The following is a 25,552-nucleotide window of genomic DNA, read 5'->3' as shown; positions in this document are numbered from 1 at the left end:
GCCTTCACCCTGCTCCCTATGGGAACAGTCCAGCCTGAACTACCAAACCAGGTCCTCTCTGGACTGGAAACAAGCATCCTGGGACCAGTTTTGGAGTATCACCCCTCATCAGCCAGGCTAGCTTGAATCTAATGGCGCAGCAAGCAAGATACCTACGTCTGGGCATACCGTTAGCCACTTATGGCGCCCTTAGCAATATCACAAAAGCACAAGGTACTTACCTTTGGTAACGATATATCTGTAAGAAACAGTAGTTAGTATTATATTCCTTACCTTAGAATATCCCCAGGCGTCAGTCTTGATCCGGAAACTTTTGCGTAGCAGTACCCCTGTGTGTCGCTAGGCGTCGGCTGCGGCTCCGCGTCCGTCGTCGGCATCGTTGGCGCCGGGATGACGTTGCCGGAGTACTTAGACGCCGCCCTCGCGCGGTAATGTCAATTCTTTTTTCCGCACCAGCAAGCGCCGATCCGGAAAAAGTGGTACCCTTTAGTCATTTTTTGACTAAACTTTTTCGATCCTTTTTGATCTGTTTTTCGAGTCGAACGACTCCATCGGTGCCGGTAGGGATGCCCGGGTTCAAACCCTGTGCCGACTGCAACTGACTGATGTCGGTTACCGACCCCCATCACTGGTGCCTGTATTGCTTAGGGGCCGACCACGATGACAAGTCGTGCCCCGACTGCCGGGCCTTGAGGTCGAAAGCTAGGCGGGAGCGGTCCCGTAAGCGCCTCGGGCTCTGGCAGTCGGCCCCGCGCCGCTCGAGGTCCCGGTCCAGGAGGAGGCAGAGGGACCGGTCGCGGGGCCGGAGTCATCACAGTTTGGCGAGTCGACACCACTCGTCGGGCTCCAAGTCCTCATGTAAGAGGCACAAGAAGTCGAAGAAGGGACACCGCTCTCCTGAGTCCCCCCGACAGACCGTCAGTTAAGGACTCATTGAACGGCAGTAGAGGCTCCGAAGAGCTTGCCTGCGGTTTGAGGACCTCAGTGAGGAGGTTAGTCCTCACGGCCACGGCGGGACGCTCAAGAGACAAGGCCTTGGCTGCCCTCGTCAACACCACACTGTAGGCAGCCCCCTCCTCCGTAGCCACGGTAGGAGGGGAGACAAATCCAGCGTCAGGCGAAATGTCCAAACCACTGGCCTCCTCTAGGTCACCTGCCCAGCCCTGAAGAGACTGGCACTCCCGTGCCAGAGGGTCCTCAGACCCCTCCCAAGCCGCCTTGTCCTCCATCTCCTGGTACTCAGGTTCAAATGATGGGGCTGGATCATAGAAGTAATGCTCTTCTCTCGGTGCCGAATGCAGCGTCGATCGATGCCGTTCCGGTGCCGGAACCAGATCGAGGGGGGGATCGGGGATGACCTCGTCCTGGGACGGCGTCGGGGTTGACACCCTAGGAGTCGACGCCGGCGGAGGGGTCGTTGAGTCGACCAGCGGCGACCTGGATCCGACGGATCCGGTGGGGCCTTGTGGCGTCGGGACCGAAGTCGCCGACGGCGCCGGGGCCAAAGCACCCGCCGGGGCCGAAGCACCCGACCCGCTTGGGCTCCCAGCGGGGACCGCGGGGCCCGAAGGCGCCGCAGAACCCGACGGAGGAGTGAGCGACCTCATGGCCATGAGGAAGGCATCAATCTCCTTCGGCATCGCGTTCTTCCCAGGGACCGGCGGGTATGGAGCAGGCCGCGAAGCCTGCGGCTCCGGGTGACACTGCGTGGGCGGTGTCACCCGAACCGTCGGCCGCGTCGCGCGAGCGTCGGGGGGAGTCAGAAGAGCAGTGTCGCTTCTTCGACTTCTTGTGCCTCTTACCTGAGGACTTGGAGCCCGACGAGTGGTGTCGACTCGCCGAGCTATGATGACTCCAGCCCCGTGACCGGTCCCTCGACCTCCTCCTGGACTGGGACCTCGAGCGGCGCGGGCTGACAGCTGGAGCTCGAGGCGCTTACGGGACCGCTCCTGCCTAGGTTTCGACGTCAAGGCCCAGCAGTCGGGGCACGACTTGTCATCATGGTCGTCCCCTAAGCAATACAGGCACCGGCGATGGGGGTCGGTAACCAAAATCAGTCGGTTGCAGTCGGCTCAGGATTTGAACCCGGGCATCCCTACCGGCACCGATGGAGTCGTTTTACTCGAAAAACAGATCAAAAAGGATCGAAAAAGTTTAGTCAAAAAATGACTAAAGGGTACCACTTTTTCCGGATCGGCGCTTGCTGGCGCGGAAAAAAGAAGAACTGGCATCAGTGCGCAAGGGCGGCGTCTAAATACTTCGGCGACGTCATCCCGGCGCTAACGACGCCGACCAGCGACACGCAGCGGTACTGCTACGCAAAAGTTTCCGGATACCGACTGACGCCTGGGGATGTTCTAACGTAAGGAATCTAATACTAACCTGTTTCTTTCAGATTAAAATGATGGATGGAGTGTTGAAACTTTTCAAACACTCACCCCCAGTACAGATCTGGGCTTAATCAATCATTAATTTGCTTATCACATCACCTATGTTTGGGATCAGCCATATAAAAATCAGTCTCAAACCTGCTCCCCTATGGGAACAGTCCAGCCAGAACTGCCAAGCAAAGTCCACCCTGGGCCGGAAACAAGCATACTGGAACCGGTTTTAGGGTATCACCCCTCATCAGCCAGGTTAGCTTGAATCCAATGGCGCAGTGAGCAAGGGACCCATGTCTTCACCAGTTCCACTCTTATGCATAGGCAATGCTTAATTTGTAAAAAAACACAGGTGCTGCGTCCATTGTTTACTTAGAAGTATGCTGCCGGCTCCAAGGAATGCCGGGGGTGCCAAATACCTAAGCTCCCAGTCTTGATTCCATGTCATGCCTCTTTCATCAACTACCAGTCACGTCCTGGCCCTTAAACAGGTTCTTTTTAATTAATGCTTTCTCAACTTGTCACTGTTTTTTATGTCGTTCTTTCCTCTTTCTTTTTTCCCTTATGTGTTTTTCTCTCTCTAGTGCTAGGTCACAGTCTGATGAGGAAAATCCGTTCCGGTCCCCAAAAATTAGTGCTGGTGGGCCCCAACGGAACTTAAATTAAACACTGTGCATGGCCATCAGAGAATAGTGCATTTGTGAGCTTAGTTAATAAACTTTTCGCCATTACATACTGAAGAAGTAACATTCTAGCAGATGGGGAATATCTTGGAATGGGCGCACCAGTCTTGCAGAACTTTAGATGCTGACCACCTAACTACAAATGTCAGGTATGGGGGCCGGAGCTAACCCCAGAGATCACTGATATATATCTCTGTGCCCACGTAGTGAGGGTAGGCTTTGGCAGATACATCATTCCCTATGAAAGGTCTTTTCATTGTATACAGTTTGCTAGTAATGTTGATCTCGTAACGAAGTTGTATATGTTTTCTAATCTCAGCCAACAGTTTAATTATAGAGTACGATAGTTTCAATAAATATTGTTAACGTTCCTTGTGTCTCTCCATAGATATTATAGACATGCATGAGTGAGAAACGATAGGTGATGATCTATTTCCACGGTTCCATTGGGGGCTAAACGCTCATGCTCCACCCATGAAACGTCTCCAAAGTTGAAATATAATGTGTCACAGTGCAAACAGCTGCGTTGCATTATATTTCTTTGCAAAGCCACGCAGGGCCACACATATAAGGCCTGGCCTGGTTTCACAAATTCCAAATAAGCCTTTGGTTTGTCCTGCGTCGCCTTGTGTGATACAAGGATGACGCTTGGCTTGGTACATCTAGGCCTTTGTTTTGACAGTAGTGCGAATTCGGGGTAGTTACCTTGGATTTTATCAAGGATTGGAAAGGAATGGATAAACTGTTAGAGCCTTTCATGAAAGAGGATGATAAATTCTATTTTGTGAAAGTTTGTATGACTCCGTGGAAACACTTGTAAGCCATAAATGTATTTTTTCATTTCCATCAGTCTCTTAGCCCTCTACTTAAACTCACGAAGATATATATATGTACTTCAGAAACTAAATCTATCACTATGTACCAATTGAAACTTCTTAATATTTCCCCCACAGAACTATGACACATTTATCAAACATATTAAAGATTGTAATTCCAATAAGTATAATTCACAGCATTCTGCAATTAATAATTATGGATTCAGAATTGCAACATATATTAACGTGATCTTATATATCACTAACTTTTTACAGTTATACTAAACTGATGGTCTATTGACCCTCATATTAGGTCAACAAACAACAAACTTCCGACCAGTAGCATGCGCCGGTTCCACATATTCTTGCGAAGAAGTAATCTGAATAATCTGTCCTGCAAGAAATGCGAAAGGTCAATGTACATAAACTGCAGGGAACAGCCGGAGTATACCTGGTGCAACACTGTGCGGAATGCTATAATCCACTTTATAGTGGACTCAGGTGAGTACACACATAACAACATGTACTGACAGGGTTTATGATGGTGCACTGTCTAAGAACACGGCCAAATAGGTGGTGCTTCTAGGCAGGTAAGTCATTTCGCTCCTTTGGCAAAGGTGGTAGCAGTAAACCCTGTATTAGGGATGCAACCCCCATTGCAGTAATCTATGTATAGCTAGTATGAACAACAGGTCCATTTAGCGGTATATTGCTAAAGCAGCAGGAGGCTAGGAGAGTTAAAAACAAACATGAGACCTTTCACAGAATAAATTCACGGCTGTTGAAAATGACCCAGAATATTTGGGGGCATATCATCAAGAACGGAGTAAAGATTATCGCCGTTTTAGCTAAGGCGGCAATAATGGACTTGGTAATATGCCACTGAGAAATCCAATAGAAGTCCATGTTCACACCAGAACATGGTCTTCTATGGGAATTCACAAGGGCATTATCTGCTAAAGCGGCGATAATTGTAATGCTGTTTCTTGATAATATGCCCCTTGGTTTGTTTGAGAGGTCTAGTGTTCCAATCTTCTACATTGTGCAAACGTTAAACAACGTGCACAATTCTATTTGCATCTGAGCAAATTTATGTAGAAGCCCCAGCTGTTATCTAAGTGAGCTATGCTTCAATGTCTTGAAAGCAAGTGTAACACAGAACTGAAATTGCTGCGGGTAAACAAAATAAGGCAATCACTGTCTGTGATAACTCATGGTTCATTTTAGGTTTCATGTAAGGCTCCATTACTAAGATTAATTTGAGGTGAACGTAGCGTTTGGTTTTCCAGCATGCACTTTACAAACTCATGGAACTTCTTAAGACAGTGGTTCTTAACATTTTGGCTTCTGTGGACCTCTAATTAATCATTGCTGGAATCCGGTAACCCCAGTGAATAATTTTTGGAGTCATTATAGGGATCTTGAGACCACGACTTTAAGCAATTTTGATGATCTGAAAAGCAAAACAATTTACAAAAATATAGAAACAAGCATTTGTGGCGCTCTAGTGTTTCGCGGGTCCCGGCTAGGACCTGGAAGCACCCACACACAATGTATCACCTTCTGGCCAGGCGTGGCCAGAAGGCTTTAAATAAAGGGACGGAGGTCGCTCGAGGCTTCCGGTCCAGAGTAGCAGCAAACGTGTGTGGTCTCTATTATTGCATAAGGCGTTCTGTAGCTGTCCGCAAGAATAATACCCCGAAGCCCCTCTACCTCCCCTACACTGGCGACGAGGGTGGTGGAGCGTATCGTAAACCCCGACGTGGGAGCCTTACCGGTGCAGGTGCGGTCGTTGCCGCTGGACCACTGGTCGATGCTTGGGCCGCTGAAGTGGTGTGTTGACCGACATGACCAGTGTGAGCCGCGTCGCTTCATGCCGGTAAGCAGCATGGTGATGGCTGCGTGAGGGAGCGGTGAAAGCGGGGCCCAAGACAGGTGAAGACGCTGCTCGCTGCGAGACGAGCGCCGGAAAAGGCCCGACAGCGCGCTGCGTGGTGCGCGCATGCGCAGAGGGTGCGAGGCTGTTTTCCCCTTCGCCGAGGAGTTAAAGAAGGCCTTCACCGCTCGGAGAGTGGTGCGTCTGCGGCGGAGGTGCGCGAGAGTGCCCCGTGAGTGACTGCGCCTGGCAGGTGGCTACTGTGAGGACGGTGGGAGATTATGAGAATTCCATAATCCCATCAAGCACTGGCACAACCAATTAAAAAAAAAAAACGAGTGAAATCAAAAGGGGAAAGGCAATCCTCTGAGAGTGAACATTGCAATAAGAGAAGTGCATAAGGACAGAGCCAATACAAGTAACACCAAGAACAGATAACACTGGGTGTGAAATAATCCCAGTCATGTCGAATGTTCCAAATGGGGAAGCGACAGGAGGAGCACAGCAGGCAGCCGCCCCAGCGCAGGTGGCCGGACCAGCCGGACAGCAGGCAGTGCAAGCGGTAGGCCCCGTGGTACAGCACTCACCCCACTCTCAAATCAACCCCATACCGCCGTTCAGTGCTCTGATCGATCCGGGGACGGCAGCACCAAGGTGGGCTGTATGGCTGAGTCATTTAAATAATTACCTCACGGCGACAAGGGAAAAGGACAATGAGGTGAAAAGGTCCCTGTTGCTGCATTTTGGAGGTGATGAACTATACAAATTGTTCATACACTTACCGAACACTGGGATAGCGACTGGCTATGACTCTGCTGTACAAGCGTTGAATGCACATTTTGACCCACAACTGAATCCACATTATGAGAGGTTCAAGTTTAGGCAGTCACGACAAAGGGAGGGAGAAACGATGGATGCTTTCCACGCTAGATTGAGAGAACTTATAAGCACGTGCCCCAACGATGATCAAACAAAAGAAGTAACAGCACAGTTGATTCAAGGATGCAAGAACAAACATCTACGCACGTTAATATTAAGACAACCACGAATCACACTGGACGAAATATTGATGTTGGCCAGGTCTAACGAGTTATCAGACACGCGAGCCACGGCGATAGAAGCGGCCATTAACCCGACAGCAAGCATGGAGATCGCCATAAAAACAGAGAGAGTAGACGCCATGCGGAACAGCAACCGTGGAGGACGAGGAAGATGGCCGACCAGGACGCCGCGCCACACGCCATGCGGTTTCTGTGGGTACGAGGAACACAACCAAGATGGCTGCCCAGCACGTGGCAAGGTGTGTGCAAAATGCGGTGGGCAAAATCATTTTGCCAGCGTCTGCAGGAGTGGGACCAGAGGAAACTTCAGGGGACAAAGCGCAGCAGGGCGGAGGACGCCAACCAAAGCAGTCAGACAACTTGCCCTGGATGACGCGAATGAAGCACGCCAACCAAAAGGAAGCAGGTCACAGTCCCGATACCCCCAACGACTCGACGACTCATCAACCGAGGAAGAGGAAGAATGTTACTATGTCTCATTTGTGAGTGAACTCAAGAGGAGGCGGAGACCGCAACCGAAGTGTCAGATTCAAATCGACGGGTCAACAGTAACCGGGGTCATAGACACTGGAATCACGATCAATGTGATGGGCATTCAGCACTACAAAGCGCTGAAACCAAGGCCACAGCTAGTACCGTCGAGAGCTCGCATCTTAACATATGGCAGCAAGACACCGCTACCAATACGAGGGAAAATGACCGTACAAGTCAGAGCCGAAGATCAAGAGCTGAGGACCACTTTTCATGTGATTGACAAAGAAGCAGATCTATTGGTGGGAAGTCACACCGCGGAAGACCTCAAACTAATTGCTTTTGCAAATGCTGTCAAAGCGCTGCACACAGAGGAAATCCTTCAAATGTTTCCGTCACTGTTCCAAGGGCTAGGAACCATCAAAAGGCCGCCAGTCAAACTACACATTGACAAAGCTATACAACCTGTAGCACTAAGGCATCGGAGGATTCCGTTCCATCTCGCTCGGCAGTCGAACTGGAGATGAGGAAACTGGAAGAGCAGGGCGTGATAGAGAAGGTCACCGAGCCGACACCATGGGTGTCTCCGATGGTAATTGCCGAGAAGCCCCGACAGCCAGGTCAAATACGCATATGCATTGACATGCGGATGCCGAACAAAGCGATCAAAAGGGAAAGGCATCTCACACCCACAGTAGATGACATTTTAGCAGACTTAAACGGAGCGCAATGGTTCTCCAAGTTGGACCTAAACGCGGGGTACCACCAACTCAAACTGGCTGATGAAAGTCGCTACATCACGACGTTTTCAACGCATTTGGGCCTAAGAAGGTATAAGAGGCTAAACTTTGGAATAACATCAGCGGCAGAAATCTTTCCAAACACTATTAGGGAGATCTTGTCAGGGCTGACTGGAGTTTTGAACGTCAGTGATGACATACTCATTCACGCAAAGACCAGTGAGGAACACCATCGGAGACTTAAGGCCACGCTTCGGAGGTTGGCAGAGTTTGGGGTCACGCTACACAAAGAGAAATGCCAATTCTTCAAACAGTCGATAGAATTTTTTGGCTATGTCTTTGACTCAGAAGGAGTAATGGTGGATCCCCGGAAGTCTTCAGCCATAAAGTGTGCTTCAGCCCCCAAGACAGCGTCAGAAGTGAGGAGCTTCATGGGGATGGCGCAGTATTGTGCCCGGTTCATCCCACAGCTGGCCACCATAGCAGAACCATTGAGGAACCTGACGAAAAAGGAAAACCCCTGGCGATGGTCCAAGGTAGAAGAAGAAGCGTTTGCCAAAGTGAAGGCAGCTTTGTTAGACAGTACAACGATGGCATACTTCGATACGACAAGACAGACGGAGATCCTCGTGGATGCCAGCCCGGTAGGTCTTGGGGCTTTGTTAACACAGGAATCAGAACCAGGAGTGTGGGTTCCCCTCGTATTCGCGAGCAAAGCTCTGACAGCGACGGAAGCCAGGTACTCCCAAATAGAGAGAGAGGCCCTTGCAGTGAAGTGGGCCTGTAACCATTTTCATCTGTACATCACCGGTCAGCCGTTCCGAATTGTCACCGACCATCAACCACTGATACCGTTATTTAAAGGGACAGCGCCACACCCGCCGCCTCGGATTGAAAGGTGGGCTATCCCGATCCAACACTATCAAATGGAGCTAGTCTACAAGCCAGGGGCAAAGAATCCTGCAGACTTCTTGTCACGACACCCCCCATCGGAAACAAGTGTGGAGCAAGGTCAGGAAGACCAAACTGAGGAGTTCGTGGACATGGTGTCACAACTATCGTGACCCAAAGCGTTAGCAGCCGCTGACATCGCAGCCCAATATGCCATGGACGCCGTAGTGACAAGGGTCACAGCCACGATAGAAACTGGGTCCAGGGAGAACTTTTTACGTAATGTCAGTGATTGGAGTGAAACAGACCGTGTGCGTCTGTCACAATTTTGGAAGGTACACAATGAACTTAGTATGGCTAACAACGGACTCATCCTTCGCGGGTCACGAGTAGTAATTCCTGTCACCCTACAAGACCAAGCAACCTTGCTTGCCCATGAAGGGCACCAGGGGATGAGAAGGATGAAGGCCCGAATGAGGGAAAAGCTGTGGTTTCCCAACATGGACGAGAAAGTCGATAATGTAGTAAAGAACTGCCGAGCATGCCAGCTAACCAGTTTGCCAGATTCCCCAGCACCCGTCATTACAGAGGAACCGGCTCCTTCGCCTTGGACTTGGGTCAGTCTAGACTTTGGCAGTTTTCCCGATGGGAGAGTGACAGTGGTGCTGATAGACAGTTACACCAAATGCCCCATAGTTGAAATTGCATCATCCACCAGTTTCGTGAATGTGCAGCCGATCCTAAGTAAGACTTTTGCAATGTTTGGCATTCCCCTGGTGATTAAAACAGACAATGGGCCACCCTTTCAAGGAGGCGAATTCAAAGAGTTCTTACAGAATCTAGGTGTGAAGCACCATCGTATTACGCCACAATGGCCTCAAGTCAATGGGGAGGCGGAAAGATTTATGAGAACTGTCAATAAGACCTTTCGGATAGCGGTAGCAGAAGGGACAGACCCAGACATAGCCCTTCAACACTTCCTGCGGGAATACCGGAGCACTCCACACAGTACCACTCAAAGATCTCCGTGGTCACTGATGTTTGCGGGGCCAAGGCGGGACCTATTACCTATGGCGGAAAATTGGACATCTGAGCCATATGTGCCAGCAGCCGCTCAAGAAAGGAGAAGGAAGACCAATGAGCGAGCCAGCAGGAGAAGGCGGGCCTGTGATAGAGAACTGGTACCAGGTGACACAGTGCTGCTGAGAACGCATAGGCCCGGAGGGAAGTTCCTTACACCATATGAAGTTGAGCCATGGACGATCAAGACCAAAAAGGGCACTGCCGTAACTGTGCAAAAGGATGGAGAAGAGGTAACCAGAAACATATCGTGGTTTAAACGTATCCCATCTGTGCCTGAGACTCCGGCAACTAGTGGTGAGCCAACCCCTGTAGCTGCTGGTCAGACTGAGAGTGACAATGACCCAACTATGGATAGTAACCCTGTCAGCACACCCCCGTCTCCGATGATGAGGGAAATTGAACCACCAACAACTAGGGGGCGATCTTGTCACAATCTCCGACCAAACCCCAGACCAAGTCAGAGACTGGCAGATTTTGTTTGCTGAATATCCAAGATACTAAAGGAGAGACTGAAAAACAAAAAATGCCAACTGGGGAAGGGATGTGGCGCTCTGGTGTTTCGTGGGTCCTGGCTAGGACCCGGAAGCACCCACACACAATGTATCACCTTCTGGCCAGGCGTGGCCAGAAGGCTTTAAATAAAGGGACAGAGGTTGCTCGAGGCTTCTGGTCCAGAGTAGCAGCAAACGTGTGCGGTTCTATTATTGATTCAGGCGTCCTGTAGCTGTGCGCAAGCATAATACCACCAAGCCGCTCTACCTCCCCTACAGCATTCATCAAGCAAATGCATAAAGGAGGAAATATTTTACTTAATTCACAAGTATAAAAAAAATCTTTTTTTTTTTTTATTTGAATGGGCTTTTCAAAAGTCAATTGAGGCCACACATCGTCCATGCTATATTCTTTTTGCGTGCTCCCACAAACGATCTGAGGAAAACAGCTCAATCTTTATTCTCCAATTTCATTTTTTTCATATTTTCAGAAAATGTTTATATTTTAAATTTACATTTTGTTTATTTATTTATATACCCCAAATTATTTTGCTAATATTACTTAATAAAGAGACCTTAGACCACAGGTTAAGAACCACTGTCTTAAGGCAATGCTCAACACAGTGTGACAATACAATTGACTAGCATTGAGATCACTGAGGTCCCTATGTGTTATACAAAACAAGTTTTGAGAAACCTGTATATGGATCAGTAAATTGAGCACATGGCATTGAAACTGTATCTTCTGTCGGTTACAGTGTATGGTGGTGGTGGTGATGGTCGGGGTGGTGGAGGCTCGAGGTGGTGGTGGCAGTTCCCCTCAAAGTTATTTGTATTTTGAGCTATGTGTATAGCAGACTATGGGGTTGAAGTGCATACCAGCAATTATGGAGTAGGACAGTGTCAAATGCTTTAAGAAATTTGGAGGAATCTGAGCTGAACTATTCTGTGCTTGGGAAAGAGTTATTATCATCCATGTGGATGACTGACCATTTTAGACATCCGCTTCCTGCTTAGAACTAACCATAGGTGGGTGGAGTATGGGCGTAGTCATGCAACCCCTTTTCAATATATCACATCACCTGGTGGTGGAAGATCACTCACATCTACAGGTGCATCAGTTCAAAGTGCAGTTTGCAATTGGCAGAAAGAATGCGCATGCAGACTGTATGCCCGAGTTCCTATAGAATCAGGTTTAGAGTCTCACGATGATGATGAGAAACGTGAAGAAGCGTTTCCAATCGAGAACGTGAATGTAAGGGTTCTAAGAGGGGGGTTCCAAATCGCAAGAGATGTGGAATAATAAAAGGTGTGTAGATGTTGTTATGGCAAAGCTTTGGAGTTTATTATTCTTAACTGGGTAGAAGAGCATAAACTTTGTGTTTCCTTTGTGATTTAATGTATTTCTCAAAGTGAAGAATAAATAAATGGAGTGGGACGGTATTTTGATGAGAGGTGCTAAAATGATTCGTTGGATGGGCCTCAGGATAATATTCTTTGTGCCAGGACATGAAGGGTAGTTGGGTAAGTCTTCTACTAAAAGGTACCTCGGAAATTAATGTTGGTAGCCAGGAATACGCAGGATGGTGTATGTATGGGTGACACAATGACCATAGTGTTTTAGCAATGATAAATTGGCCAAACCATGTGTAACTGAATGTTCACCTGTGGCGTACCCCTTTGGCCCACAAGGGAATCAGGGACTTGACATTTTGGTACTTTGGGTGTGCTTCCAATGAAGGAGGCTTTTGAAAATGTTTTGGTAGATTGCACACAAAAGTGGCTATAGTTAGGAATGTTGGAAAGGGTTAAAACAAAACTGAATTTTGGAGGACATATTTTGCCTGAAAAAATAGTTTTAGAAAATGGTCCCCAGTTTGTGTGTAAAGAGTTTGAGGAAAACCTATGTAGGTGTGGTATTGTGCACATGAGGATTGCCAATTATTGTCCCCATATCAAAGGTCAAATGGTCAGATTGAATTGGGTGGTCAAAGAGGTCGTTCAAATGGCTGTGAAGTGTGGACTGGCCTGGCAGAAGCCATCATCAAGTCATGCTGTTAACGTATGAGACCACTTCCAATTCATTCACTGGGGTTCACCATTTAACTACTCATGGGCAGGGGACCTGGACCTAAGCTGGCTCTGTGCCAGCTCAGGAAGAATGGAGGTTTGGGAAGTGCATTAGATTTTAGTCTAGTTTGAAGATGGGTTGACAGATATTAGGAGAAAATGAAGAGGTATGTGAGCAGTAAGCATGGTAAACGTCCCCATCATAGCTTTGTGGTAGGTGATAGAGTTTGCATCATACTTCCTGCTGAATTGGTTAAGGCCTCACCCAAGTGGTCTAATCCCATTAAAGTCACTTAAATCTTTAACGAGGCTGCAAATTCCGCAACTTATAGCTTGCCATGATGTTAGTTGACAACTTAAAAGAACTTAAAAGGAGAAGGTGAGAGAGCGATTTTTATACCTGAATGACAGAATGCTGTCCCACTTGTTAATCAGTATTATTTTATTGCCATCACCTGAGCAAAAGATAAACTAGCAACCGCCTAGGAGGGCATGGCATTCTGTGACATGCTTAAGCTCAGAGAAGATAATCTACTAAACATCTTCAATGATGACCTAGGTGGCTCAACTGCTGGCAACCAGAAATAACAAATGTAGATGTTAAAAAGTCTGTAAACCGAGTTGTGGCAGGTTTAGTGCATTTATAAAATTGTGTATGATTAATATTGTGCAAAATGTGGAACTACACTTGAATTGTGTACACTAATTTAATTCTTTTACATTTGAAACAAATTCACGGAATGATAAAGTGCCTTTTCCTGGCTTATGCTAACTATGCCTCAGTTAGACTTCGACGTCATCTTGTTCAAAATGTATCTCACACTGCATGTTTACTGTTTATTATTTCTGCAGCACCCATTCAAGCAAAGTCATGTTTGTTTAATCCCATTTAAATTGCTCTTGCTGTTCTGAAAGTAAACTTTCCAATATGAGCACAGTAATGTTGTGACCATTCAAGGTTTCTTCCGCTCGCTCACTGCACCGCTAGCTCACTGCACTGTATTCATTCACAATAGTTCACTGTTGTTTTGCAACTAGTATGTACTGCCATCTTTGGATGGCATTAGCAAAGAAGGTTTGAATCAATATTCCTGTAGCGGGATAGTGTTTTGATGGTGAGGCAATCAGCTGTTTAATAAAACTGTGCTTTCATTTGCTGAAATTATAAATCTTTTGCTCACACCATGATTAATCTACAGTTCTATTTATGTTTGAATGTTCTATGAGAAGCTTCTCTATATGAACCCTCAATTTTTGTGGTTAGCCAATAATTTTCGTGAGAATTTTCCAATGCTGTTAGGGATGCTGATTGATTTCTTACTGTTTTTTATTCCTCATTGGGACTTAGAATATTTCTGGTTATGCCCATATGTTTCATTTACCTTATTGCAAAGAGCCTTCATGGCAATGACTGAGCATCCACACCTATGATTTCTGTGTTGCACCCTTTTTAATATCTCTCTTCTAATTCTACCCTATAACTCAGTCATTGAGTCTGTCGAACTTAATAAACTGTGCTTTTTGATATGCTGTGTTGTGTCTTATCGGGGACATTGCCACATGAAATTGAGGTGTAACATCCTCCCTGACTCATCCACCATTATGAGTGCTACTGATGTGTCTTTTGGGGTGTAAAATGTTGGTGTTCCACGTGCTTGCAGAGTCAATGAGCAAAAAGAGATTTGAGAACACCAAACGTTGCTGAGAAATTTTTAAAATATATTGCCTCTCTTACCTGCTATTGCTCTTCTTGCCTTGCCCCTAGCCCCGGTCCGATACAGCTGTGTGCCGATTGTTCGGAGGGCTTCCGGGGCAGTCATACTCAATTCCGGGCAAAGATAGGTTGGCACTCTACTTACTCGGTGCTCAGACCTATTTATTTGGGGGCTCATGCGCACGCGCAGCGGACGCGACTTGCACCCGGTGCAAAGGGCTGTCGCTAGCTTCGTGTGCATACTGTAGCGCTCCTTTAAAACTTTGGTATTTTTTAACTGTGTTGCTCTCTTTTTTTTAAATATATTGCCTCTCTTACCTGCTATTGCTCTTCTTGCCTTGCCCCTAGCCCCGGTCTGACACGGCTGTGTGCCGATTGTTCGAAGGGCTTCCGGGGCAGTCATACTCAATTCCGGGCAAAGATAGGTCGGCGCTCTAGTTACTCGGCGCTCAGACCTATTTATTTGGGGGCTCATGCGCACGCGCAGCGGGCGCTACGGTGGCCCCCAAAGGCAAGCCCGTCTGTGCCCGTCCGTGGCCGGGCGGGGCCAGGGGCCACACACTATGCCCCTTTCCTGACCTATACCTCTAAGGACTTTCTTACTCTCTGGGGCAATTAGCCCCTCTCTGACCCTCCGCTTTTACTAGTCAAAAACCTCGGTATTGCTGACTGCAGCCCTGCGACTCCCCATCATCGTTCTTGGGCTTGCCGAACCATTCTCCTTCATCCTCCATGGTAGCTACATTCTCTCAACCCCTCCCTGTACCACCTACCCCCCCCGAGTATCTCCGCCTACCTCCTTAACACTCGATCGGCAGTAAAACATCAGGTTGAGCTTTTTTCTTTTCTAGACTCTGTCAAGCTGGATATATTGCTCCTTAATGAAACCTGGTATTCCTCCGACTCTATGCCAGATATACTAGCAGCAATTCCAGACCCTTACTACATACTGAGCTCCGATCGCCCGGAGGGGAAGGTTGGCGGTGGTGTGGCTGCTATTATACATTCCAAGTTTCAGTTACAGACTCTGTCTTTCTCCACCATCCCTGCTGTTGACTACTTAGTCATTCGTTCCACCTCGACCACTGTCCCCCTGACATGTGCCCTTTTCTACCGTCCCCCACAGTCCATGCCTCTTTTCTGTCAGGCAGTCCAAGATTTGTTGGCCACACTGGTGATCAAAAAATTATTGCGTCATGGTAACTGGGTGATTTCAACTTCTGTCCCTCTGACCCCCTTGAAGATCCCCTCTCGAAAGAATTCACGGACCTGCTTGGCAACTTAAACTTCTCCCAGCATATACATCTTCCGACACACATCCGTGGACACACTTTGGACCAAGTTTGGTCCACTAACTTACACATTCCTACCCCAGTCATTAGTCCATGTCCCTGGTCGGACCACTTCTTTATTTCATTCTCCCTCGACCTTGGACTAACTCACAAACCATTGCTTCCCTCTGACACCTGGGCGCGTAAATGGGGACGAGTGGACATTCCATCGCTCTGCACTTCCCTCTCGGCCTCCCCTCCGGACCCGACCAATCGGTCCCCCAACTCTCAAGTTTTAGAAATCAATGATTGGCTGACCTCAGCTTGCGATCAGCTGGCTCTCCTCAAACTCCTTCGGACGCTCCGCCTTCATGATTCTAATAGATGGTTCACCACTGACCTCAAAACTAAAAAACTTGACCTAAAACAGGCTGAGCGACGGTGGAGGCTGAAGTACTGCTCAATCTTAAAACGTTCCTATCTCTCCCTGTTGCTTGATTACAAAAAAGCTATCCTACAAGCCAAATCGGATTATTTCACCACCAAGGTCCTCCTCGCTGCCAATAAGCCTGAGGACATCTTTTCTATTGTCCATGACCTGTCTACCTCTGACAGAGTCACCCTCAAGCCAGCCCCATCACAAATCCTTTGCAACTCCCTTAATGATTACTTCATCGACAAAATTGTGGCAATTAAATCCAATATTCCTCCCTCCCCTCCCAGCTTCTCACAACCAGAGCCCTCGTCTAACCCTCATTTCTTGGAGCAATTTACTTTGATTGCTCGTGATACTTTTTCCTCCTTTCTCACCAAGGTCACAACTGGCTCTCCTTCTGACAGTTGCCCTGCCCTCATCCAAAAGCACTGGGTTGCTGGTACTCTGCACGAGGAGATAGAGTGAGCCACAGGTCGAAGCTATCGCTCTCATTAGAAAATGGAGTCCATTATGAAATGAAAAGGATATATCATATCACTTTTTAAAAAAAGGAATTGTGTGAGCGTTTTCACAATTTTAATTAACATGTACAGTGGGAAAGGATTTATCCTATGAGAACCATCACTTCAAGGTACTAGATAAAACTAGAAGGAATAACAATACTTGAGCAACCCGGACTGATGAAATTCCCTGCGCCACTAATTGAATTGTAGAGAAAGATAGCTTTTACAGGTTAAAAATCCACTGGCCTTTGGTTTACATGGAGAGTGTGTATCTGCACAGGTCCTGAGGAAGGTGGTGGATAACCCACCGAAACGCGCGTCGACCTTGCGTGGAATCAAATTTAACATCTTATGGTTCATAATAAGGCAGAATAATTTCTGCCCTACAGATCAAGATTTGTTCAGATACTGTTTGTAGAGGATGTGTGCGGAAGGTTATGAATTGGAATGAATGATATGGAGTGAGTGGAGTATGGTTAGTATTGATGTGCTTTTATAGCCAAGGGTATATTTGTTATGAATTTGTAATTGTATTTTTTGTAATATGAATGTTTTTTACAAAATTATGTCTGTATCATAGATACAATGGATATAAAAATATTATACAAGAAAATAATGGAAAATGAAAAAGAAATGATTAAATAAAAATATACTGAAGAAATGATATGATTTAGTATTGATGTTGTTGTGATTGAATAATATGCAATATGAAATATATAAACAAGGTCGGTAAACAAAAAGTAGAAAGGTCATGAGGGAATTTTCCTAGTATGGTCTTTATTTCTTCCCCTCTTTTCCCTGACCTCAAAGTAACAGTAGAGGGGTCCCCTCCTTTATGTTTTTATGTAGTTGCCTTGCCCACATACTTAGAAAAATCTTCTCAGCTTGTCCTGAACCCCCCCCCCTAACCCTTCTTAATGACTCTCTTACACAGGGAACGGTTCCCAACTTCTTCAAGTCTGCAAAAATTATTCCCATCCTGAAGAAGGGTTGGAGCAGACCCCTCCTCTCTCTCTAACTTCCGCCCCATCTCCCTGCTCCCTTTTTTGGGAAAGATCTTGGAGAGCCACGTCACCACCTGTCTTAGCTCCTTTATTGAGGAAACACATTTCTTAGATCCTCACCAGGCGGGCTTTCGTCCAGCTCATTCTACAGAGTCTGTTGTCCTCTCTGTACTGGACGAGCTTAGAGGTGGTGCTGACATCAATTCCCCTCAGGCCCTAGTCCTCCTGGATTTGTCCGCCGCCTTTGACACGGTCGACCATACCATCCTGCTCGATCGTGTCAGGGGCGCGGGCATTCGAGGAACTGCCTTTGAATGGGTTACCTCATTTCTTGAAAACCGCTACCAAGCGATTCAGTTAGCTGGTTTCTCTGCCCCCCCTCGCTCCTTCTCCTGTGGTGTTCTCCAGGGATCGTCTCTTTCTCCTTTACTCTTTAATCTCTACATCCTTCCTCTCATTTCTGCTCTCCAGACCCTGGACTTCACAGTGTTCAACTGCGCCGATGACCTCCAACTCATCTTCAATCTCTCCTCCTCTTCTGCTTCTGCTCTTAATGTTCAATCCACCATGCTCTTTATTAGGGACTGGATGAATTGTAATCATCTCAAACTGAACCCCGTCAAGACCGAGCTAGTACTCACAGGTGGTATCCCCAACCCCTGGTCCTCTGCATTCTGGCCCCCTCCTTGGGCCCTTCTCCCTCCCCTCTACCCCCGTTAAAACTCTTGGGATAAGAGTCAGTTCTGATCTTTCCATGCATTCTCAAATTAGCGCCGTGGTATCATCCTGCTTTCTCAAACTCCGCGTCATACGCAAGATTTCCCGTTTCTTCTCCACGGCAGCTTTGAAAATCATCCTACTAGCTATGATTGTTTCGCGTCTGGACTACGGCAATGCGTTATATGCTGGGGTTCCAGCGTATGAGCTGCGCCATCTCCAACTGATCCAGAATCAAGCCGCCCGTCTAATCTTTAAACTGCCCAAGCATCATCACACCACTCCCCTGTTAAAGTCTTTACATTGGCTGCCCCTCTCTGAACGCTCTTTGTTCAAAATGAGATGCCTGATTTTCCAGGCCTTAGCAGGCAGCGGGCCAGCATTTCTTGCATCCAAAATCACAGCCTATGTTCCAAACAGGGATCTACCGTCCTCCTCCAAGCTCCTCTTCTGCATCCCCCGATTCAGGGGAAAAAAACATGGCGGCATGAGGTTCTCTACCGTGGCCTCTGTCTTTTGGAATGCTCTTCCTTTCAGCATCAGGTCAGCTACTTCCTACCCGATCTTTCGCAGGGCTCTAAAGACCCAGCTCTTTTTACGTGCTTTTTCACACTAAGTGGCTTCCCCTTCCGCCCCTTCCGGTATATCCGTCCTCAGCGCCAGGAAACCGTTTGGTATACGTGCGCTTTATAAATGTTTTAACTTCAACTTCAATATATGGTTTTTGTTACTAAACTAAAGGCAAAGTGCCTCATTTGACATTTGGAGGATGGCCTGCAAGCCTGCCAGGTGAGGACTTCTCACCACATTTAGAGCTGTCAACCTGCTTGGCAGACCAGTGTCATCTTAAGGATATTTGGGGTCCTGGGCAAAATGTATTTTTGGGGCCCCAAGTTTGGAACAACCTTAAAGTTTATTACACATTTTCTGCTAAAAATTATAACCAACATGATGCCAAACAACTAAATTAGACTTAAACTTTCAGAAATCCAGTCACACAAAACCAACTGAAATATGTCTTGACGGTTGTCCTGAAAACCCTTCGATTTACACTGAGTAGAGAGAGAATGAGTGGGAGGTAGAGGTAGGCAGAGAGAGGGAGATAGGTTAAGGTAAAGACATAGATGTGAGATAAAAGAGAGAGAAAGATCACTTTCCCGAGCAGGGACTTAAAAAGGAGGGGGCCCTGTGCAATCGCCCACTTTACCTAAGCCGTAAAGCATCTCCTTGGCACACTATCTAAGCCTTCAGTGCATCAGCTGGTGTGGCAGACGCACTGAAGGCAGTACAGAAAACTACGTGGTTGACTTTTGCTTTTTGGCCCGGTCTCCATTCTTTTTTCTGAAACAAACTACTAAAGCAGAGTTGGTTTTCAGAAACAAATAACAATGCTCCTGCTGTGCAGGGAGTTTTCTGCCTGTACCTGCGTTATTTTCCTTTTTCCCTATCAGGATCTACCATGGCAATCAGGGGACAGAACAAATTCAGTGGTAGTTTCCCCGCTCTGAGTAGGGTGGGGCAACCATCACTGTGTCCTGGTGGGCCAGATCAGACGTGATATCAGGTCAATATATACAGGTGGCGGACCGGACCGAGACCTACCCAAATTAACCCTCCTACCCAAATTGGAATTCCTTGGAAGGAGGCAGAGACACCCAAACACCCTTACTGTGTTAGAGAATATACAATTCTCAGGTCGTATTTATTACAATCAACATAAACACAACATTTTATCAAAAACATAATTCGGATTCTCCAAACTTTTCAACTGACAATTACAATATGTACATCAAGAATCTTTGATTATGAGAACTAATACACGTTAATTCCTATCAACAGTTCCTCAAAGGAGTCATGGCTGGTCACCCCCAGGCACCATGGCATTAACTATTCCTAATGATTTGGGACTGTGGTCCCCCATACTGCGAGTTGCATATCACAAGGCAAACTCACCTGCCCCCTTAAGATAGAGGGAGCGAGGGCAAGCATGAAAACTGGACCCCAAAATAACCATGCCAGAGCCAACTCTAGAAGGGATTCCCCCAGGCACCCAATAGGGCTGGGCCTGGGCAACCAGGCCATACCTTGGACCCCTGGCCCAGACACCATACCCCGACATCCTCCGGGACCATATAATGGAGTACCGTGAAAGGCTAAGGACAATCGCTGTAGTGTGAGTCCCAACCCCTACTCTACACCCCCACGGCAACCCGCAGCCCCGGTTCTTAAACGAAAGACTTCCTAATTAAGAATTCGCCTGCACTTCAATTACTGATGCCAATGTTATCTCCCTGTTTTGTGACCAAACATAACTACTTCCCTGTACCAAAGAGAAATATACTGTCTTAGGGGATGCGAGGGTGGGAAAAGAGGCGGGGTCACTGCTGCGTTCCTATGCAGCAGTGGCAGTGTGGCGAGGTCCCTGGAGTGAGGCACAGCAGCGAGGTCGTCGTCTGGGGCAGGTGAGGAAACCAGGTGGGGGTGCACTCTCTCTTTTATCCTTACCTATGTGTCCCCCTTGCCCCACCAGCCCCTTGGCCAATTGCAGGTGTCCAGCCTGCAAACATTCAAAGCTGCAGCTTCACCGTGGCGCAGCCCCGCCACTGGGGGCTCACCATCGGTTGGCGTTGCGCCCTGAGCCATTCCTGATGAGAGAGTCATCTGAGGCTTTCCTTTCCAGAGCCTAATAGTCCCCTTTAATTCAAATGAAGAGGTGGAACCACATGTTGGGTGGGTCGGAATTAAATTAGGTCCAAAGTCTTGATTCAAAGGTGATCATCAACTGGACATTTCTTAATGAGGTGCATTTCTGAAAATACGTTGTTGTGTGTATTTATATTTTTCCCAGAAAACACTAAAGATGACACTCAGGTAGACGTTTTCACCACACTTAAATGCATTTTAAAATATATAGTTAGACATCAGAGAATGTAAATAAATGAAATACAAATCACTTCACATCTAGAGGTATTTTCTAGAACTAGTTATTAAATACTTCTAATAGTGCAAGTGTTGGAAAGCCAAATAAGTTTATTCCTTTATTCATAATAATTCTAATGAGAATGTGAAGTCCCTACCTAAGATGTCCTACCTTGAGCCTCACTCCTTCCTCCAGTATGATGTATCCGTGTGTAGGTGTAAGGTCGCCGGATGCATCAGAGGCATTAGTTCCAGTCACCAGGTACTGAACAGTCACAGTACCAAACACCGCCCCAGCAGGATCTCTGACAATGTACATCGTGGCAACGCTTTCTGACAGATAGAGGGCAGTCGGCTCCCGAAGATAGAAATGGTCCATGTTATTAAATGTCAGGATGCCATGGCCGTCATCATTTGCAAAAATGGTAACCGTGGCTGTTCCAAATAAGAAAAAAATTACCTGTTTAGTTTCATGCTTTCAGTTCTGTCTGAAGAAGCTGTCCATGTAACTCAAGGGGAAGGGAACCTAGAAGCACAGGCACTATATGAACTGCAAATTATTCAAAACATAGATATAAATATTGAGTATGATCGGATATAATAGATAGCGCTTACTACCCCTGACGAGGCGTTGAAGCGCTTTTTCGCCGAGTTGCACACTTCTCAGGGACTCAAAAAGGATTGTTGGTGAATTAGTGTAGGGAAATATGAAATTAATTTGAGCGTTGGACTTGTCAGTCTGTTATTTGGATTGAAAAGGATATTGGAGGGATGTGTGGCTTCTTTAATATTCCTTGTGGTAGGTGCTAACAGCTCATAAACTTTACCTGTTGTGTTGCGTCCAAGCTCCAGACCAAAGGAGGGATTTGCTAGAATCACTTGAAATGCTTCATCTCCTTCCGGCAGGTCATCATCAAAGATTGTGATGTCGATGTATTTGTAACGTTCTCCATCAGAAAAAGAGAGAATCTAGGAAATGAAAGGACTGCACATCTTTTATCACAGAATACACCCATAACGATGGAGAAAAAGTTAATTGTAGTTCACATCACATCATAAACTGAATTTCATACAGATACTTGAATTAAAGGTGCTGTTGTTTATTCCCAGCGTTCTTTTTAGTACACCTCCAAAGGATGAAAGGCTGAGTCTGGCCCGCAAGGGGACCAGGACCAGCACCGCCAGAACCTTGACAGGGTCCTGGAGGTGTAGAGAGGCAGTGGGTTGGTTTATCTGCTATTACAAAGTCTGCTCTCTCACTCTCACTGATCCTCAAACTGAGACATCTTTGAAGTTGGATTATTGTAAATTGTTTGTGGTAATCGATGCAATACCCCAGTTATGAAGGACCTTTCTATGAAAACTTTGCTTGAAAGATTGTTGACATGAACTGCTTTGAATTAAGTAGCCACCCAGCACAATCGTACTGTATTTATGACCGCAGGTACATAAAAGGAAGGAAAGCACACATGTTAAAGCACCTCACGTGAACTCTCAAGCAACCCTTCAGAGATTACATAAATATACCACCTTTGTCGCACAGATACTCAATAACACAGAACTGCTGACCCCACTTCCCCGCGTACGAGTGCTAGCAAGGAATGGGAAGGTTCCCACGAGGATACCAGCTCATCATCAGACCTGGCTGTGCGAGTCCATGCCTAACCTCAATGCATGCAATGCCAAGGCCCCAAAAACAACAGAGTGATGAAAGCAATGCTTGGAACTTCAGCACCCTAGGGAGGAGGACCTTCAACTAACCTGGCATGGCATGATTATCTGATTTGAATTATATATGACAAATACAAGAGTAAATATCATTTCCACGTACATCCCTCCGAACACAAGGGTCAAGAGTTATATATCTTACTCACACCACAAAAAAATGAAATACAGTAACGCCATGTTTTATACTGCATAATACTAGTATGGAAACTTTTTTGGGAATGTGTGATTGTTCTGAACTTCTTTAACACAACAGGAGTAGAGAAACAACGCTATTATGGGAGCTTATATTGCCGGAACTCCGTGAACCAACAAGACTACCTACAGCACAATTAAAACCTTGGCAGGGGCGGAAATAGTCCCAGTTCTCAAAAAATGTTGCCACTTCTGCCAGCAAACTACAGACCGATCAGTCTGATCGACGTCTCACAAAAACCTTTTGCACGGGTAGTCTTTGACTGCCTGCAAGCGTGGATAGAAGACCATTGCATCCTAAGCCCCTACCAAGCCGTATTCAGGAAGAATATCTCCACTGTTGACCAAATACTTAGACTACAACTAATGTTTTGGAAAACAGTGAGAATGGAGGGTGGCAACCTCTATTTGATATTCGTGGACCTGATGACAGCTTTTGATTTGATCCCGAGAATAAAGCTGTGGGGGGGGTGCTTATAGATATGGGGATCCCCCTTAGCTCCTGAACATACCTATGAGATTGCATGAGGGGAATTTTGTGCAGGTTAGGTGTGGGAAAGGAGGTGACCTGACCCCCATTATCCTGTTGGAAGTGGAGTAAGGCAGGGATGTGTACTTGCTCCCACCTTGTTCTGCCTTTTTGTCAACGGATTGTCTCCCAACTCACGAAGGTTAAAGACAATGACGCCCCAAACTTGGCAGGTATCAGGGTGCCTGCAATGATGTTTGCAGATGACACCCTTCTACTGTCAAAATCCCCGATGGGCATACAGAGGTTTCTGAACAGCTTTGCAACTTTTTGTAACAACAGGGGGTTGTAGATCAACACTCTGAAGACGAAGTTTATAGTCTTTAACCCCCCCCAAGACAACTCGTCCCAACCCCAGTCTGGAAGGCATTGTGTTGGAAGGGTGTCGGTGTTTGTCTATTTAGGGGTAACCCTGACAGAAAACATGGAGTGGGGCCCACAAATAGCCAAAGTCAAGCTCCAGCTGGCGCAGATCACTGGAGGAATTGCAAAATTATTGAGAAACTCACCCTCCAAACCCGCTGGGCCTATAGTAGAGATCTATAAGGTGCAGACTAGGTCTGCAGCAATGTATTGGGCGGAACTTTGGGGGCATTCTTGCTCTGGATCAATCAGCAAAGTAGAAAATAGAAAATCATTTTATGAGGCAGATCTTGGGCCTCCCCTCTAGTACTCATTTCATTCCTTTGCAGTTGGATTTAGGAATCAGACCCATTGGGGAAGAGCTGGGCCGCAGACGCTAACTTATTTGCACAGAATATGGGTGACCCCGGAACTGGCAACTTATATAGCAGAATTAAAAGAGATATTGAGTTCCTCTGAAGCTGCAAAAATTCCCTGGTTTGCACATATAAAGGAAGAATGCAATAGGCTGGGTAAACCTAAATTGTGGAGCAACTCAGAGGAAGCATGTTCTGTAACCTCACGTATAGAAGTGGTAAAAGCCTATCGATTGAGCAAGCCAGCCGCTGTATATGGGTGTTAATCTACAGGTCAGTTCACGCTCTAATTCTTGCTTATGAAAGATGACTATAGAATAGAATCCTTTTTGGACGACATCCAGCCATTTCTTGCAAGGAAACTCTATGTCTAGTTTCGACTGGGCACCCTGCTGCTCCGTGTTTTTACATGTAAATGGTCAAGTCTTGCTAAGCGTGAGTGCCCAGCTTGTAATTGGGAGGATGAGTCGGAGCTTCATGTCTTTTTCTTTTGACCTGCTTATAAACCAGCAAGGAAGCGATGGCTTCTCCAAATCTGTAGGAATTTAGGATTTGTACACTGCGCTGAGGAGTTTAGAGTCCTGAAGTCTGCCTCTTGCAAGCCCATTGTGTTTGCCGTTTCGCGATTTTTGTTTTCAATGTGGCGTAGGCGCTGGACCTTTGTAAAATTGTTAGCCCAGCCGTAAGTGGCATTTCATTATTAACTTTTCTTGGTTCCTAGTTCTCTTTTATTGTTTTAATCCTAAAATGAAAACAGTTTTTATTTCTTTTTAAACATATAAACTCATTTATAGTATGACTATGATGCAATTTTAATTGTACTATGAATGTATGACTATGCATAAGATTCTTAACACTGTTTATAATTAATTAACTGTATTTGCACTGATCTTATTGGAATCTCCTACACAGTGCTGCATCTATTAGTTATTTTCTTTCGCACAGTATATCCTTTTCACATGCACTTTATCGCGCTCATTGGATTTGGATCTGTGTCAGTATTGAATTCCAGGGCTGGATGTCATTTCATCTTTTTATTCTTTTAATGGATTGTATTTGTCTCTGTATACTTTCAAGGTCGTAAAAGACCGAAATAAAGTTTTTCTGACTGACTGACTGACATTTAAAATATTGAATGCTAACTTATTGTATCTCTGTTAAAAAAAAGACCCTGCAAAATTCATCGAGTAAGGTCTCACTGGATAATCTATAAAACCACGGTTATCTTCGAAATAACTGAGCGTAATGTGCAAGTACT

At 46.4% G+C, this 25,552-nt stretch overlaps 1 protein-coding gene across 1 annotated transcript in view; it reads right to left on the bottom strand.

The window, feature by feature from the left end:
• The window catches only part of ADGRV1 (adhesion G protein-coupled receptor V1), a 2,034,994-nt gene that overhangs the window by 1,280,346 nt on the left and 729,096 nt on the right, over positions 1–25,552 (bottom strand). Inside the window, exons 42-43 of the mRNA XM_078677778.1 lie at positions 21,954–22,095; positions 21,299–21,561 (exon numbers count right to left, since the gene is read on the bottom strand). Coding sequence (XP_078533904.1) covers positions 21,299–21,561; positions 21,954–22,095 — 405 coding nt within the window. The remainder of the gene's footprint in view (positions 1–21,298; positions 21,562–21,953; positions 22,096–25,552) is intronic.

Source organism: Lissotriton helveticus, chromosome 2_1, assembly GCF_964261635.1.
Source record: "Lissotriton helveticus chromosome 2_1, aLisHel1.1, whole genome shotgun sequence".
NCBI lineage: Eukaryota > Metazoa > Chordata > Amphibia > Caudata > Salamandridae > Lissotriton > Lissotriton helveticus.
This window is presented reverse-complemented; position numbering and strand designations above follow the sequence as displayed.